The sequence below is a fragment of the Dermacentor albipictus genome, chromosome 1, assembly GCF_038994185.2.
Source record: "Dermacentor albipictus isolate Rhodes 1998 colony chromosome 1, USDA_Dalb.pri_finalv2, whole genome shotgun sequence".
In the NCBI taxonomy this organism is placed as follows: domain Eukaryota; kingdom Metazoa; phylum Arthropoda; class Arachnida; order Ixodida; family Ixodidae; genus Dermacentor; species Dermacentor albipictus.
In genome coordinates, this window is record NC_091821.1 from 134,208,133 (window position 1) to 134,221,143 (window position 13,011).

At 40.7% G+C, this 13,011-nt stretch overlaps 1 protein-coding gene across 7 annotated transcripts in view; it reads left to right on the forward strand.

Moving 5' to 3' along the window:
* kcc (solute carrier family 12 member kcc) overlaps positions 1 to 13,011 on the forward strand; it is a 436,470-nt gene that overhangs the window by 368,158 nt on the left and 55,301 nt on the right. For all 7 annotated transcript variants that reach the window (XM_065424384.1, XM_065424386.1, XM_065424383.1 and 4 more), the window contains 7 exons: positions 831 to 986; positions 1,432 to 1,530; positions 5,104 to 5,161; positions 5,779 to 5,897; positions 8,866 to 9,040; positions 10,771 to 10,869; positions 12,208 to 12,327. In XM_065424384.1, the coding sequence (XP_065280456.1) occupies positions 831 to 986; positions 1,432 to 1,530; positions 5,104 to 5,161; positions 5,779 to 5,897; positions 8,866 to 9,040; positions 10,771 to 10,869; positions 12,208 to 12,327 (826 nt within the window). The remainder of the gene's footprint in view (positions 1 to 830; positions 987 to 1,431; positions 1,531 to 5,103; positions 5,162 to 5,778; positions 5,898 to 8,865; positions 9,041 to 10,770; positions 10,870 to 12,207; positions 12,328 to 13,011) is intronic.

The following is a 13,011-nucleotide window of genomic DNA, read 5'->3' on the forward strand; positions in this document are numbered from 1 at the left end:
TTATGGCGAATATTGTTGAATTATTCATTTGTTGAATTATGGATTATCAGCTAGATAAAAGCAACCGTTTCTGAAATCTTTAACAAGTTTATCATTGGGCCTTGATCATTGAATGAATGGTGTTGCTTAAAGAGCAACTTCATAATGTGTTGGCATGTAGAAATGTAGCAATCTTGCATTAATGATACTTGACACTTTGGTCACTGAGGCTCATTCATACCATCAAATCCACATGCTTCAATGTCAGACCACACACAGAATGTTCTTGCACAGTGGCAGGCCACAGTTATATTCAATATAGAATTTATGGGCAAGATCTAGGAGCTAGGTTTTTAGGTGCCAACATTTTCACCATGGACTACAATAAGCAGTATGTTGGCACTTACTGTGCTTATAGGACCAAATTGGCCAATTATAAAATCACTTCAACGCCTTTATACCATCACCTGTTCTGATTCATGGCACACTTTAAAAATAAATATGATGTTTTTTATGTTATTTACAGCAGCACCAGCATAGCTGATCCAGAATGGCACCGAAAGCTAATTGAATGTTGGGGTGCCATTGTCAACAAGAAAGAATATAAATTAATTGATTGCATGTTCTCTACTGACGTACTGAAACCTGGAGTGAAGAAACAAGCAGCATAAATTTGTGCATGAACCCATACCCAGTTTTGTGATGAAACAGCTTGCGTATGGTCACACACCCAGTGTCACTTTCCAAATCTGCGTGAACTGGTCAGCTTTTCAACATTCACATATGAAAATTCTCTTTGCTGTGGTGCATTGGCTCTGGTGAATTTTTGCTAATTTCTCGGTGTCTTGCAGAGAACATTCCTGTCATGTTTAAAGAGAAAGGAGAAGTGATCTCAGCATCAGATGAATCTTACTTCCCGTCCAAAAGCGAGTCATACAACCAGATTTTGTGTGACATTACCACTTCCTTCACTTTCCTTGTGGCCATCTTCTTCCCTTCAGTTACTGGTGAGTGACTTCATATTCATGTGAACTGAAGGTTTGCAGACTGTATTTTGGAGCCATGTGTCGTCCAACTTGATGCAGTTCTAGCGCTATCATGCATTCAGACACAAAAGAGTTGTGCAGCCTAATCTGGAGCAAATGCAATAGACATTGAACGAACTGGCTTGTTGCAACTCATTTATGATACTCATTACTTTTTTTAATGATTTTGCTGTAACTGATGTCTCATTTTAGTCAGTTGCATTTGGATGTCATCTTAGCAATACACTTATCATGGCAGAAAGTTAAATGACTGATCACTTTTGCTTGAAATGGAATGGAGTGGATATTTTTAAGTGACATTGTTTAAGTGCATGAAGGTTGCTTTGTTTAGTTTAAGCTGCAGTGCTTTAACACATTGTGAGTTCTTTAACTTTTTTGTTTGTTCATTCGTTCTCTTTCTTTAAAGGCATTATGGCTGGATCAAATCGTTCTGGGGACTTGGCTGATGCTCAGAAGTCAATCCCTGTTGGAACCTTGGCTGCACAAATGACTACGTCTATTGTCTGTATCCTTTCACTCAAGTGCTTTCATGGCTGGAAAGCTTTATGTTGCTTACATTGCAAATAAAAAAAAAGTCGCACTTTTGCTTGCAAGGCGAAGCATCGATTGTGATAGCAAATTAGTGCACAGCTGTATGCAGTAAGGGTAGTTTTATCGGCCGTATACACATTAAAACATTCGCTTACTAAGTGAATTAAAAAGCATATGGTGTCAGCGTGCACGAGCAAAACATGAACGCATCACGCTCGATAAGCTCGGACACTCGCTTTCAAAACTCTGGTGTCAGCAACGCGGCAGCAGCAGCGAGTGAAGTGACCTTCGTGCGGTCTACCTCTTCAACGCAAGAGCGGCGTGCACACAGCACACACAAAGGTATGAGCCGTCCTCCGATCATTTTCAAGATACGGCACGTGCAGCCGTACAAAGGACGCACTTGTTTTACTGTGTGCGGCGGCACTGTTATCGCCCATGGACTTTGTACAGAACATCACAGCGACGGCAAAAATGTGCTCCGAGTGTCCATATAATTGCTGTCGCAATAAAAGGCTAACATCTTCCTTGACACTAACAAATGCTATTTAAAGCACAGAAAATATCTTGTGTAAAAATGCATGGGTGATCATGCAGTTTTACACTGCATAGTTTCTCTGCCAGATGATGAGATGATGTACCTCTGCAAAGAAAAGAGAATGGAACAGTGCAAACATTGCTTCCATACTTTCTTTATACCATAATAATGCAATCTATTGAGTGCTTTCACATCATTGTGGTAAACTGATGTAAATGCATTTACCACACTGATGTAAATGCATGCATGCGCTGAGTAGAATATGAATGCATATTCTACTCTGTCCATGTACTGCAGGTTGTCGTTCATGCCATGTTTGAAAACTAATGTCTAGATAGCCCAGGTAGCCTGGCTGCATGCAGCGATCATTGCGGGGTGCCCTGACCCCTTTGTCTCTGAAGGCTGGTGAACGGTGTCAAAACAGACCAGCTGGCGTAAAACTTGGGCATGCCAACAGTGACGCGAAAATTACAGAGTTCATTGCCGTAAACTATGACTGAAATGTTAATTATGTGCATTTTCACGCCTGTTCACTTTCGTGACTGACTGAAAGTGAGGATTTAAAAAAGTGAGCGTGCATGTGCGTAACATATTAGGCACTGCGTTACCATGCCCTGTTTATTGTCTGGCTACCCTGTAACTGGACAGTGCAGTCACCGTTAGCATTCAGTGTGCTAAACAGCACGAGGCATTGGATCCTCTTACAGCACGCAGGTGCCACTGTTCACTGGTGCAATCGCATGAACACCAATATCGCAATTATAGAGTGCCCAGGTTTCATCTTGCTAGCACACCTTTGCGAATTCATTTATTATGTTTGGACTATTGCTTCCCATTACCGTACACTTACCATTGCCATGCAGCTTGCAGATACTGAAGCATAGAGGGAGACAGACGAGACATAGGCACAGATACTGCTGTGAGATGCTAAGAGAATGAGTGAATGCAGTGAATGCAGGCAATGTAAATGCAAAGGAAATGAGTGAAGCAGACTTCTCCACACAACACCTCTGAGTATGGAGAAACCTACTTTAACATACTCTTTCACATGCGTACGTGTGCAGTGAGGCAGCTTTTGAGGCGCATCGCAAATACAATAAGATTGTCAGTTCTAAGGAAATCTCCCCACATTGATTACGTCTCTGTTAGACTGAAATCACTGCTCTGTTGATCATGAAAGTCTATCACGCATAAGTACTCCAAACTCTGCTGTCATTGGCAGCTCACCTAAGTTCACGCATGCTTTTGAGTGCCGTGTACGCAAGAGCAAAACTCAAGAAGCGCCAGTACTGAAAAGGTACTAGGCCAGCGAATGCGCTTTGTCACATCTGCAGGATCACCAATGAAGCCTCACATTAGTGCATGAGGCTACAAACATGCATATGCACTGTGTTGCAAAGGCTTTGTTAAATCGAAACTGCAGCGCCCACCTACTCAGCCAGGTAATTGTCGTTGTTTTGAATCAAACTGATTTATGAAAACCAAAAAAAGAAACCTCTTATATGTTGTTTTGTTAAATGAAGGCTTACTTAATTGAGGATCAGCTACATTGTGTCGGTGTTGAGCAGCATGCCATAATTGAGGAAATATTTCCTTTTGTACTTCCTTGCTTGAAATCAGCTGCACACAATGATAATACAGTGTCTGTTTTTAATCTTTCTGCAAAGAACCAGGCTCAGCTATAAAGTAGATTATACACTGTGTATAATACAGATGGATCCAGGGCAGCCTCAAGAAGACGGTGGGGGTGCTTACTGCATGCAAGGTTTTGTCAGTGCTGAAGTGTTGGTATGGTCTCGTGTGGGGCGCGGGCTGCTCTGGATCTGCCAGAGGTAATACACTCGAACCTCATTACAATGAAGTTGAAGGGGCAGCCGAAATTACTCCAGTGTATCCGTTACTTTGTTATATCCATTATTACCATTTATTGGTATACATGCCCAATGGGGTGTACAGTTGTAAATATGGAAACAAGAAGACGGCTTAGCAGCTCATGGAACTGCTACACGATCACGCATGCAATAAAATTTGAATAAGAGAATTTTCAGCATGTACACCACTTTAGCACCTGACGTGACAGCCTTTATATAGCTGCCTTCTGTTCTATTGTGATGAAATGAATCCAATAGCCGCCGCGCCTAGCCTCGCAGCGTGGAGAAGTGCGATAGTGAGCTGATGCTTATGCGCAGGTGGGCGGCTACGTGCGGTGGTGAAAAAGACCAGTGTTGCTCAACGACGTATTTGACGTGGGAATGCGGGAGTTTTGAACTGCTGCGGCGAACAAGTGCCGAACCCCGCAGAAAGCGATTTAATTCACACGCAATGGTTGGGTAATTTTTGGTTTCAGAGATGAATCTAGTTCGTTATATCCATTGACAGGACAATTTCACTTTGTTAAAATTAGGTTTTAAATACATGGATGTCTATGGTGATTTCAAGGGGAATGTATTTGCTTCGTTATATCCTTATTTCGTTATAACAAGGTGTCATGTATATGACCTGTTGACCATGACCTGAGTGTCATGTATATGACCTGTTGACAGACATTCCACAGCCAGATTTTAATGTGTTGCTATAGTGTCTAACCCACAGTGAAAGCGGTGGAAACACAGAGCTTTGTATACCGTTGTTTCCTTAAACAAATTTGTGTCTTTTAAGTGGCAACTTGTTTGGTGTTGTTGCACAGCTGGACTGGAGGTAAGCCTGAGTTTTTTTCACATGTACCTCCAGTCAGGCTGTACATGTCAAGGAAAGACTGATTACAGAATTTCTTGAGCCTGATTTGTAGCAAGATTCATGGGTGAAAGGTGGTGGAAAGCTGGTGTTCATGAAAGCAAATGCATAGAAGCACAAAAGCAAAGAAGGCAAAGGTACCATGCACAACAAGTTGGTAGATGGCCGAGTGTGCTTGCGTGAGAGCATGTGGGCAGATTTGTGCAAATCACATGCTCATTAATAGCAGTATGCAATAGTTTCTAAAGCTTGTTTTCCTTAACAAGATGTGCGCAGACATTTCTGGAGTGTTTCTTTTTGGTGCAGCATTTGACAACCTTTTCCTCAGAGACAAGTAAGTTAAAAATTACATTCATCATGCTCCTCATTTCTTCTATATTCTTTTTTCACACAAATTTTACTATAATTTTTCTATCCGACCTTAATAAATAAATCCAAAACTTTATATGCTTAATATATCACATTCTGTGTTTCCATCTCTTTGCTCACCATGTTTCTTTTCTGGTAGTTCGGTTTTCAAGATTGGGTTAAATGGGATGCAAGATTTCCACAAGTATCTTTCTTGTATTCCTTAAGAACCCTAAATCTAAATGTGGTCCCCTTTTCCCTCTCTATCACCTTTTGGACTTTTCTTTACCACACCAACACTAGTTCACAATGATGTGCTGCTTTCTTCAATTCGGTGCGAACATATGTTGATTAAGAGCTGTGCATTTGTGCTCTTTATTACAAGCACATTAAGGGACAAGAAAATGGTGCTTCATTATTACATGGGGAAAGCCAGGAGGGTTCGTCAAGGCCGTAATGCCTAGAAATTCCTATGCTAGTTGTGTGTAGTATACCACCTAGGTTAAAATTACTTGAATATGTTTATGCTCTTTCTATTGTACAACCAATTGCTGCTTGCCTTGTCTCAGAGCAGTCTGTGTAGCGTATGCATGGTGTTTGCAGGTTTGGCGAGAGCATAGGAGGTGGCCTAGGGGTGGCACAGTTGGCCTGGCCCCATCCATTGCTAGTGGTGTTGGGATCTCTCCTGTCTACAATTGGAGCTGGACTGCAGTCTCTCACTGGTACACACACAGCTTGCTCCCAGTAAAGTTTGTGTGCGTGTGTGTGTGTGTGTGTGTGTGTGTGTGTGTGTGTGTGTGTGTGTGTGTGTGTGTGTGTGTGTGTGTGTGTGTGTGTGTGTGTGTGTGTGTGTGTGTGTGTGTCTTCAATAACTCTTGTAGAAGCTGATGGGGGCTCAGAAAAGAAATAGCAAAATTTAAAAAAATATTCTAGTTTTCTTTTTTCGGACACAAAGAGAAGAGCAATAATAAAAGGAGTCAAATTTATCCGATCTGATAAGACAAATTGTTATAAATCTTTAGGAACTGGCATTGATGTTGCTTTCTGAGTATAACCCCTTGAGGCAGCAGTTCATTCTATATATAGAAAAGTTAGTTTCACCACATTTCTTAAATTTCCAGAATCATAAAATGCATGTGGAATGGAATAGGTTAAAAATGTTATATTCTTCATTGGAGTTTTGTCAAGTTTACAGAATGTGGACTCCGTGCCAGGACTGTCTACAGGAACGTCATGTATCACATGAAAGCATCAACTATTTCATGCCTAGCATACTTGGAGAAACATTGTGAAAAACAATGAAAAAGAGCCCACTGCATGATGACATGTAGTATCTGACATCTGAGAAGAAACACCCAGCCATCTACCTTCCTACTCATTTTACTAAATCAATTTATACATATTATTCTAACTAGCAGCACAGGTCGAATTAGAAGTGTTTAAAGGTATATGCAACACATTGTAAATATATTTTAAATATATTATATATATTTTGAATATCGTTATCATCATTGCTTTTTCTTTTCGTACACTATCTTGTCATGCGCAATTGTGCACACAGAACCTGAAGAGGATAAACAATCATGCCACAAGTCATTTCACCCAGTTTATGTATATTTTTTTTAGTCATGTGGTGTGCAGTATCTGTAAAGTTTGTTCTAAGCAGCAGGCTCAACATGCTTACGTGTCGCCGGACATAGGAGCCCACTCTCAACACTCCATGCAGTACTGCTATACTTCTTGATAACTAAACAATGACGCGCTTGCACTCATATTTTTTGTGCCCTTACTTCACTTAAAATCCTATCACCAACAAAATGATGCAATTTAAAGTTGTCTCTCTTTCCCATTCAGCTCTGTGTTCCCTTGGAGACTAAATCGGTGACATAAATTTGCACTGGCCTTCAATGGCGTGGTAAGGGGAAGAGTATTTTCCACTTGCCCTCGTTTCTTTTCTGGTGTCTGTACAGTCAAGCCAAATATTCTAGTCTTATGACTTCTTTTTTTTTTAATGAAGCTTTGTTTGCCTACCTTCCTGGGGTATGGTGGGGTTAGGTGCTGTCTTACCGAGTAAACTGGGCTGATCTCATCAATGGTGTAACCAAAATTTGGCCAGTCCCAGAGACTGTAATAAAGAATGGTGGCTTGGGCTTGGACTTGGCAACTAAAAGGTGGCCAATCCTGACACCAGTGCACAATATGTGTCTTCACAAGGATTTTAATCTGGCTTGTAACATTGGCTGATCCTGGAGGCAGTGCAATCAAAGATGTAGGTGGGCCGATCCTGATAACGCTATCACATTACAGTCACTATGGTGTAGCATGCAGACCTAGCTTCTTTGCCTCTTTCTCCAGGTTTGGCATCAGTGTCTCACTGAGTAGATATAGCAGGGTTTCTCTCAAACAGCTGAGGTCCAGAGATGGAAAGCACGAATAACAACTGTGACATTAACGTGGAGGAGTGTGATGAGGAAGTACTTGTGTAGTGCCACTGGTTTATACATCACAGAGGATGCTCCTATAGCTCAATGTGACTCCAAAAGACATTTACCAATATCTTGATTGAGAGCTGCTATTGATCATGTCTCGGCAAGGGATTCAGAGGCATTAAATATCAGGCATCACGTTACAGACTTCTCAGCATGTACACTCGTGCTTGCAATTCTGCCTGCACCATGAGTCTTACAGCTTCTTGCATTGAAAGCATGAATTGAGAAGTTTCACACTCACTGATTCCCACAGTGTTTGGGATCCACATAATTTAATTCTTTAACCAATAGGTTTGGAGCCAGGCCTTGCAGTTTGTGTGTTTCATGTCAGGGTAATGTTGTGCCATTAGTCTGCTAGCAAGTGTACCAGCAAAACAAAGAAAGTTTAGAGAGGTCCTTTCAGTTTAGCTATGTGTGCAACTTCTTAGCTTGATAATGTTACAGTATATGAGAGCTATGCTGGCATACTTATAAACGCTGCAGCAAAAGGTCCAGAATTCTGTGTGCACACAATTCAAACCCAGTCGATCTTTGTCATCTTCTCTTCAATGTCATGGCGCCGACCACACTGTGACAGTATATACCTGACCACAAGCAATACTTGCTACTTGAAAGACGGGATCGTGTGTGAGACTCAGAGTACACACCTTTGTAATTTGTGCCATTGTGATGGGCTGTTAACATTTGAAAAGTATCTTGATAGCATCTCCACCTAAGCACATGTAATTGTTGCTGCAGTGTTACAGTTGCATGCGCAACAGTCATGTACTGATAAATAAATAACCAGAGGGATGTGGATGCTCACCAGTGGGAAAATAGATATAGCATTTCTTTTAACTGTTGCCGAAGTTTGCTTGAGAGTTTTCAGATTCTTTGGAAGTTTTGAAGTTTACCAAGTTATAGGATGGGAAAGACCCCATGAAGCTGACAATAGAACCCTATGCATCTTTTGCTTATATAATGCACATGTTAACAAAGCATGCTGAGATTGCTTTTTATGATAGGATTAGCCAGCAGCAATTTTGAATAATGTTTTCTCAATTCTGTATGACAGAGCACAGTTTTTTGTGAGTCACCCTTTCACACAGTCATTTTGTTGCCCTTAGTATTTTTAACAGCTGCAATGTACACATGTGAGGCTGAGGTTTTACAAAGAATAAGAGGAAAACCACAAGACTTTTGTTATTATTTGATAATGCAGGTGCACCACGTCTGCTTCAAGCCATTGCCAAAGATGGTGTTATTCCTGTGCTCAATGTCTTCGCGGTCAGTTCCTCAAGGGGCGAGCCCGTGCGGGCCTTGCTTCTCACTGCATTCATCTCGGAGCTGGGCATCCTCATTGGCAACCTTGATCACATTGCCCCCATCCTCACCATGTAAGCCGCTAAGATTGAGGGAATGCTGCGGTCCAGAACTGACCAGACATTTTAACTGAACAAATCATTCATTCCTTTTCAGTGTATTTGATAGGGCCGGGACACAATTTGTGGTAGTACAGTCAAACCTGGATATATCGAGCCCACATTGAACGGATTATAGTGTACACTGAACAGTTGTAAAATCCCCTTGAAAATATTTATTTAAAATTTATATTTTATATATCGAATTACTAATATATCGAACTTCTTTGTGGGCACCTTCAGATTCTATGTATCCGGGTTCAACTGTACTATGGAATGCCTTACTTTACCCTTTGCTTCCAATGAATTTCTTCTCACACATTGTTTTCTTTGTGTTTTCAACTATGAACAACAAAGGGTTTAAAAAATAATAGGGTCTAACGTCCCGAAAATGCACAGTGGGTTTTGAGAGATGCCATAGTGGAGGGCTCTTGATAAATTTTGACCAACTGGGATTCTTTAACAGTCACCTAAATCAAAGTATACAAGTGTTTTTGCATTTCACCCACATCAAAATGCGGCGCATCTGCTCGCATCAAAAAGCAGCACTCTCAAACATGCTCCACAGGAGTTAGTGGGAAATCTGTTGCACCACGCTGTCATGAGCGGGGCTCGCCAGATTGAGCTCCAGCTCTGCCACTAACTGCTATGGAGCTTGTTTGAGGGCGCTGCTTTTTGATGTGGATAGATGATTGGTCACGTGATACTTTTCATTTTTCATGGGCTTTCTTTATCAACCATAAAAAAAATGAACGGGCAAAAAGTACCTGGATGATAATGTGCCAGTTTTAAGTTTTTTTCAATTTCCTATGAATCCTTCATTGACAGCATGCCATTCAGAGCAGTAATTAAAGAATTGCTAATTGTAATTAAGTACTAAATTGAATGCCATCAACAAAAATGTTACTGGTGGCTGCTCTACAAGACTGTGAACAATACGCACTTGGTTATCTTCGCATAGAATGGCCCGTCTTCTTTAAAAATGCTATGCGTGATAGATGGGACACCGTGTATATTAGATCCTTCCCAATTTTGCTTGCTAAAAATCGGTTGCACGTTAGATATCTACTTTGTTTAGGAGCTTTAATGTTGTTTCTACGTTAGTTTTCTACTTTGAACACACAGGAAGTGGGTGCACATTTTATACAGGGGCGTGTTAAAATCGGGCAAATACTGCCAAATGAATTGGAGGTGTGTTTTGGCGTTTTTTCTGCTTCTTGTTTAGTTCGACCCATCAGGGTTGAATTAACGTAAGTTGACTATACTAAGCAAGGCTACCAAAGAAATATTTAACTCTTACTATCACACATAGCAATAGCCTGAAAGCAGGAACCAGCGTTTTGACAAGTGGACTTGTCTTCTTCAAGGCCTTGAAGAAGACAAGTCCACTTGTCGAAACGTTGGTTCCTGCTTTCACCTTGTTCAAGCCTTGAAGAAGACAAGTCCACTTGTTGAAACGTTGGCTCTTGCTTTCACCGTGTTCACGTTTTGCTCATCGTCTTGAATTTCCATCTCCCGCATTCCCTGTGTTTTCCCTAGCAATAGCCTGTGATACCTGCGCACAGAGTTAAATGGTAGTTTTTTGTATTTTTTGCTCATAAAATGTTTGTAGAAGGCTAATGCCTATATGATAATAATGCCTATATGTTTGAAGCAGGATAATTCATTGAGAGCTGTCTCTATAGGTTCTTTTTTTTTACTTCCAGGTTTTTCCTGATGTGTTACATGTTTGTAAACTTGGCCTGCACTCTGCAGAGCCTTCTCAAGACACCGAATTGGAGGCCACGTTTTAAGTACTATCACTGGTACGTAGCAACAGTGGTAATATGATCATAGGAGTACTTTGTTGCTTCTATCTACCATTTTATATTTTAAAAAAATCATTATATATTGTAGGCTCCCAATAAGTGAACATGAAGTAACATCAGGCAGCCTGTTTTATCAGCAGTTCAGCTGAATGAACTGCTTTGAATATATGGGAAATTAAAGATCCTAAAACTATTCAGCTTATCAGAGAAAGCCGCTAAAAGGTGCCCTGCAGTGCTTTTTTAATGTGATAAACAGACATGCCCACTTGCTGTATTGATTTCTGAGCACTTTAATGGCCCAAATGAACCGAGGGGCTATGAGACGCCATAATGAGAGGGTGTAGTATTAATTTGGTCAAGCGGGTATTTTTAACATCCACCCAAACCATAGTAAATAAACATTTTGTGGCTGGATTCTTTTAGACAGGCTGGCTAATCATTTTAGTATGTTTGACAAAAACAAAAATGTCTTTAGCTGTGTTAATATTATTCAGGGCATCCTTGCTGAATAAAAAGAACAAATATCTATTAGCTCGAAAGCATAGTAACACTTCAACTTTGCAGTTCCAATCTTGAGTTATGATTGTCTGCTTGAGTAGTGCTGCCACATCCATTACGGACAACACTGTCTACATTAAAGTATTGCTTTTAATATATCCTCCTGCGCATTTGCATACTCTGATGTCCATTGTGCCTTTGAAACCTGTGCAAATACCGTGCAATGCGGATATGTAAAACATTCTTCACAGGGCAATATCATTACTTGGAGTTCAGTGATACACATGTAGCAATCGGGAATGTGAAGTGTCAGCTATCTTGTTTAGAGACAGCAGTCATTTCCTCATTCAAAACTGGCCAAACATGCCAAGAGCTGCAGAAAGGCCCTGATGAAACAAAACAGAAAAATCTCATCACTGATACGGCAGTTGCACCATCCATTGGAGGGAAGTATCATGGATATCAGTTCATTCCACCACCACTTACAGAATACTGGAGTGACAAAAGGGAGGGCAAGGTGATGCATGCATAATAAGGGCAGCATCTGATTGTCATTAACTCCAGTCGGTCATGCAAGACCACGTGTGGAAAAGTTTTGTTGGTAAAGATCTGTGAGGCAATGCCTTTGAATGCCAGACGTGTTCAGTGCTTCTGTAAAAAAGGTCTTTCTAGACTTTGTTATCAAGCATTAATCTTAAGGGGGCCAACTTTACATGCCAAATGCCTTGCCCCCTTTTTGTGGTTATGGTACATACCTCTCATAACTCAATCGCGTCAAAATATTCTCAGGCCTATGCCTCTTCGCTGACTTGATGGTGCTACCCTTTGTCATTGCAGGTCACTTTCCTTGGCGGGAGTGATTCTTTGCCTCGTGGTCATGTTTTTAAGCAGTTGGTACTATGCACTTGCTGCCATGGCAATTGCAGGAATCGTCTATAAGTACATTGAATACCGGGGGTAAGTTGGTTGTCTTACAGTACATAGTCGAGCAATGCAGATAAGTGATTTTATTATATGCAGAAAAAAAAACAATGTGGTTTGATTTACAACTATTCAAAGCATTGCTTTTTCCAAGGTGTTCTTAGTTGGCTCATGTATGAAGCAGAGTTTCTGTTAGTTTATCCCAAGAAAATATCTGAAACAATTACAACAGCCATCTGAAACTGCGCTCTTTGCCTCTACTGCTACCACTTCAAACCAACCATGTGATATCTAGGAAAGAATTAATTCGCTCTGCTCTCTTATTTAGCCTTTTTTACTGCTTATTACTGCCACATTTGATAACAAACGTGTACAATGAATTATCGGGTAAGATGAAGTGAATCTAAAATGTTTCCCACCGATGTCAGCTTGTAACAAATATATGCTTATAATAAATATTGGATATAATGAAGGTATTTTCATGTCATATTTGACTTCATTATAATAAAGCTTGGCTCTACTTGTAAAAACGTTTTCATATTTTGGTGGGTTTTATGTTGGAGCATTTTTATCTTGTGGATCTATGACTGACTCCTAGCTCAGTAAGGTTGCTTGCCAGGTGAGTTGGTTCTTGATGCATGTACAGGCAAACCAGTACAAGCAACAGAGAATTTCTTCTTGCATGTGTCATTCTGCTGCACTGGTTTATTCCTTTAAGCT